The sequence below is a fragment of the Anastrepha ludens genome, chromosome 3 (genome assembly GCF_028408465.1).
Source record: "Anastrepha ludens isolate Willacy chromosome 3, idAnaLude1.1, whole genome shotgun sequence".
In the NCBI taxonomy this organism is placed as follows: domain Eukaryota; kingdom Metazoa; phylum Arthropoda; class Insecta; order Diptera; family Tephritidae; genus Anastrepha; species Anastrepha ludens.
In genome coordinates, this window is record NC_071499.1 from 52552382 (window position 1) to 52555302 (window position 2921).

The 2921-nt window shown below is 42.8% G+C and overlaps 1 protein-coding gene across 1 annotated transcript; it reads left to right on the forward strand.

Annotated features, from left to right (window-relative positions):
- Window positions 1-279: 279 nt before the first annotated feature.
- Window positions 280-2124, forward strand: LOC128857938 (keratin, type I cytoskeletal 9-like). Its single transcript, XM_054093794.1, has 2 exons — window positions 280-342; window positions 1095-2124. Exons 1-2 carry the CDS (start codon window positions 340-342, stop codon window positions 1926-1928), a joined length of 837 nt encoding a protein of 278 aa, XP_053949769.1. The 5' UTR covers window positions 280-339; the 3' UTR covers window positions 1929-2124.
- The last annotated feature ends 797 nt before the right edge of the window (window positions 2125-2921 follow it).

A 2921-nucleotide genomic window follows, 5' to 3' on the forward strand; every position in this document is an offset into this window, starting at 1 on the left:
TTCTTTAGGGGGTAGTAGGTAACATTTATTTTTGTGTTTGTTGTACGTATTGTAAATCACTAAAACTTGTTTGCCGGCCCTAGCGTTGTTGCGTAGCCCGTCGCTCAGCGCGCGACGCGCGTCGCTGCGCTATTGAGGGAAGCGCTCGTTGCAGGGAGAGCAGTGGCAGCAGCGGCGGTGGCAGTGTATTTGCAAGCGATTTGTGCCGCGAAAAACATTTAGTGTGTAAGCATAATTTTTGGTATAAATTGGTCAGTCGGTTTGTGGAACAGCATCAGTTCCAACGGTTTCTTCGTACAGCTAAGTAGTAGTCTCATCCTCATAGACCATCAACGCAAAATGGTGGGTGAACTGAAATACTAAAAAAAATGTATTAGTTTGCAAAACATTTTTTTTATAAAAGTGAATGAGAAGCATTTAGGCTTCCAAGTGATCCTGGCAGTCGAAGTGTAACATTCATTCGAACAAATAGTGAAGTCACCTGCCACAAAAAGTTGGCAGCGTAATTTTAATATTTTTTCCAAATCCGAAAGAGTGTAAAATGGTTTAAAAAAGAAATATTCAAGGGAGTTCCAGAATACTTACAAAATCTTAGCCTCATCCGGGAAAGAAAATATAAACTAAATATTGCATAATTGAATTTCCGCAGAACTTTCCGTGTTTCTCGTTGAAGTCTGAAACGCAAGTGCTTTGATTTTACCAAGAGTAGTACCGAGAGATGCAGAAATAGTGCAAAATCTTTTAACGCAGCTTTTGCTATGAGACTACTCTGCTTTATTGTCCTTTTAAAATTAATTAAAAATTTCTTACGGATCCCCGACTTTCACAGGCAACTCATAAATAATAAATAAACCATCGAATGCCAAGCGCGTTACTGAAAAAAATTGCATTTCCGTAGACAGAGAAAGTTTATAAAACATTCACTTCACTAATAAGTATTTCCAAAATTTTTAAAATTTTGCAGCAGCCACTGAAGCTTCCTTAAAAACGTGCTATAAAACATATTCCTTTCACTTTCTATCTTAACTCCCTTACTAAGTCAATTAAATCAAGCTCTTCACCTCTCTCCTCTCTCTCTCTCTCTTTCATTACAGAAACTCTTCATTGCCACCACTCTTGCCTTGGTCGCCTTCGCGTCGGCTGATGTCAGCCATTTGTCGAGGACGTACTTGCCACCCTCCTCCAGCTATGGTGCTCCATCCTACTCATCGGGTGGTTCACACTCTTCTGGTGGTTCCCTTGGTGGTTCCTACTCATCCGGTGGTTCCCTTGGCGGTTCCTACTCATCCGGTGGTTCCCTTGGTGGTTCCTACTCGTCCGGTGGTTCTCTAGGCGGTTCCTACTCATCGGGTGGTTCCCTTGGCGGTTCATACTCCTCAGGTGGCGCTGCTGGTGGCTCATACTCTTCAGGTGGTGGCGGTTCCTCTTACTCTGCCCCATCCAACGAATACTTGCCACCCGCTCCAGTTTACTCTGCCCCAGCACCAGCACCAGTCTACTCGGCTCCTGCACCTGCTCCAGTGTACTCTGCTCCCGCACCAGCTCCAGTTTACTCTGCTCCAGCACCAGCACCAGTCTACTCTGCTCCCGCTCCAGCACCAGTGTACTCTGCTCCCGCACCAGCTCCAGTTTACTCGGCTCCATCATATTCTTCGGGCGGTAGCGGTGGTGGTTCTTACTCTCACGGCGGCTCGTACTCTAGCGGTGGCTCTTACTCTAGCGGTGGCTCATACTCTAGCGGCGGTTCTTCGGGATACTCTGGTCCATCGAACACCTATTTGGCTCCAGCGGCGCCCAGCTACTCATCGGGTGGTTCCTCATACCCCTCAGGTGGTTCATCCTACTCGTCAGGCGGCTCATCATACTCTGGTGGTGATGTTGGTACCCAGTATGCTTCTAACGGTGGTTACGTCTACAGAAAGAAGTAAATCGTGCGGAACTACGCATGTTAGTCAAGCTGTGTTTGTACTTTAGAGCACCTTAGCATTAATTGTTTTATACTTTTGAATTGCTCAAGGTGCACCATACAAACAAGTCACAAACCACCATCTCATTCTTCCTAAACAACATGTTGTAAATAATTCTCTTTTTTTATTAAATACATTTTTGTTTTAAAAAAATTAAGTTTTTAAAGTAGTTTTCTTTCTAATATAAGTATGTATTTGTGAATGGGGATGAGGTCGGATATCTCTCACTCTATCCAGGAGACGTAATTGCTTGTTATGAAGTCCTCTGTGGGTGCAGCTCTTAGTTTAGTAAAGATACAATCACCTTAAACTCTTTACGAGCTCAGTTCTACCTCTTTTGTCTTTTCCAGACTTGTAAATATTAGAGTCGCTTGTGGGTTTACGCCATGTTTGAAGAATTGGTGGTTCAGTGTCCACTGTTGACTTCGGGAAGAGACCTTAAGTCAGCCTTACTTAGTATTAAAAATGGAATCTTACTTTTCGTGCCCAACGATTTCTTGCTGCTAATTTATATTTGTTAATTTCTCAGTAGATCACGAAACGGTGGTTGTATAATATTATCTGCTGCGCTGTTTTCAAGTTTTTCGGAGAGTATTGCCATTTTATCTCTACGTCATTCTATGCAATATTTATTTTTCCGGTAATAAACTAAATTGTTGCATGCATTAAATCCCGATTTAGACAGGAAAACATTTGGAAGGGAAACATTTTGTTCGTGGGAGAAGGATGAGCGTAGAAAAGAGAGGGGTTTTTGTTTGCCGTACTAGCGAAAAGTTTTGTTCTTCCTATTCGTATTGACGAACTTAAAGAAGTTAACGTCAAAAGCAACGAATATTGCCGAAAACAATTTTGTCCGTGTGTCTGTGAATGAAACATCTAAAGAGAATTTCCAGTGTCTCCCTTCCAGATGTCTCTGTGTGTAAATCGGGACTTAGGGAAGTCCAATGACACGTA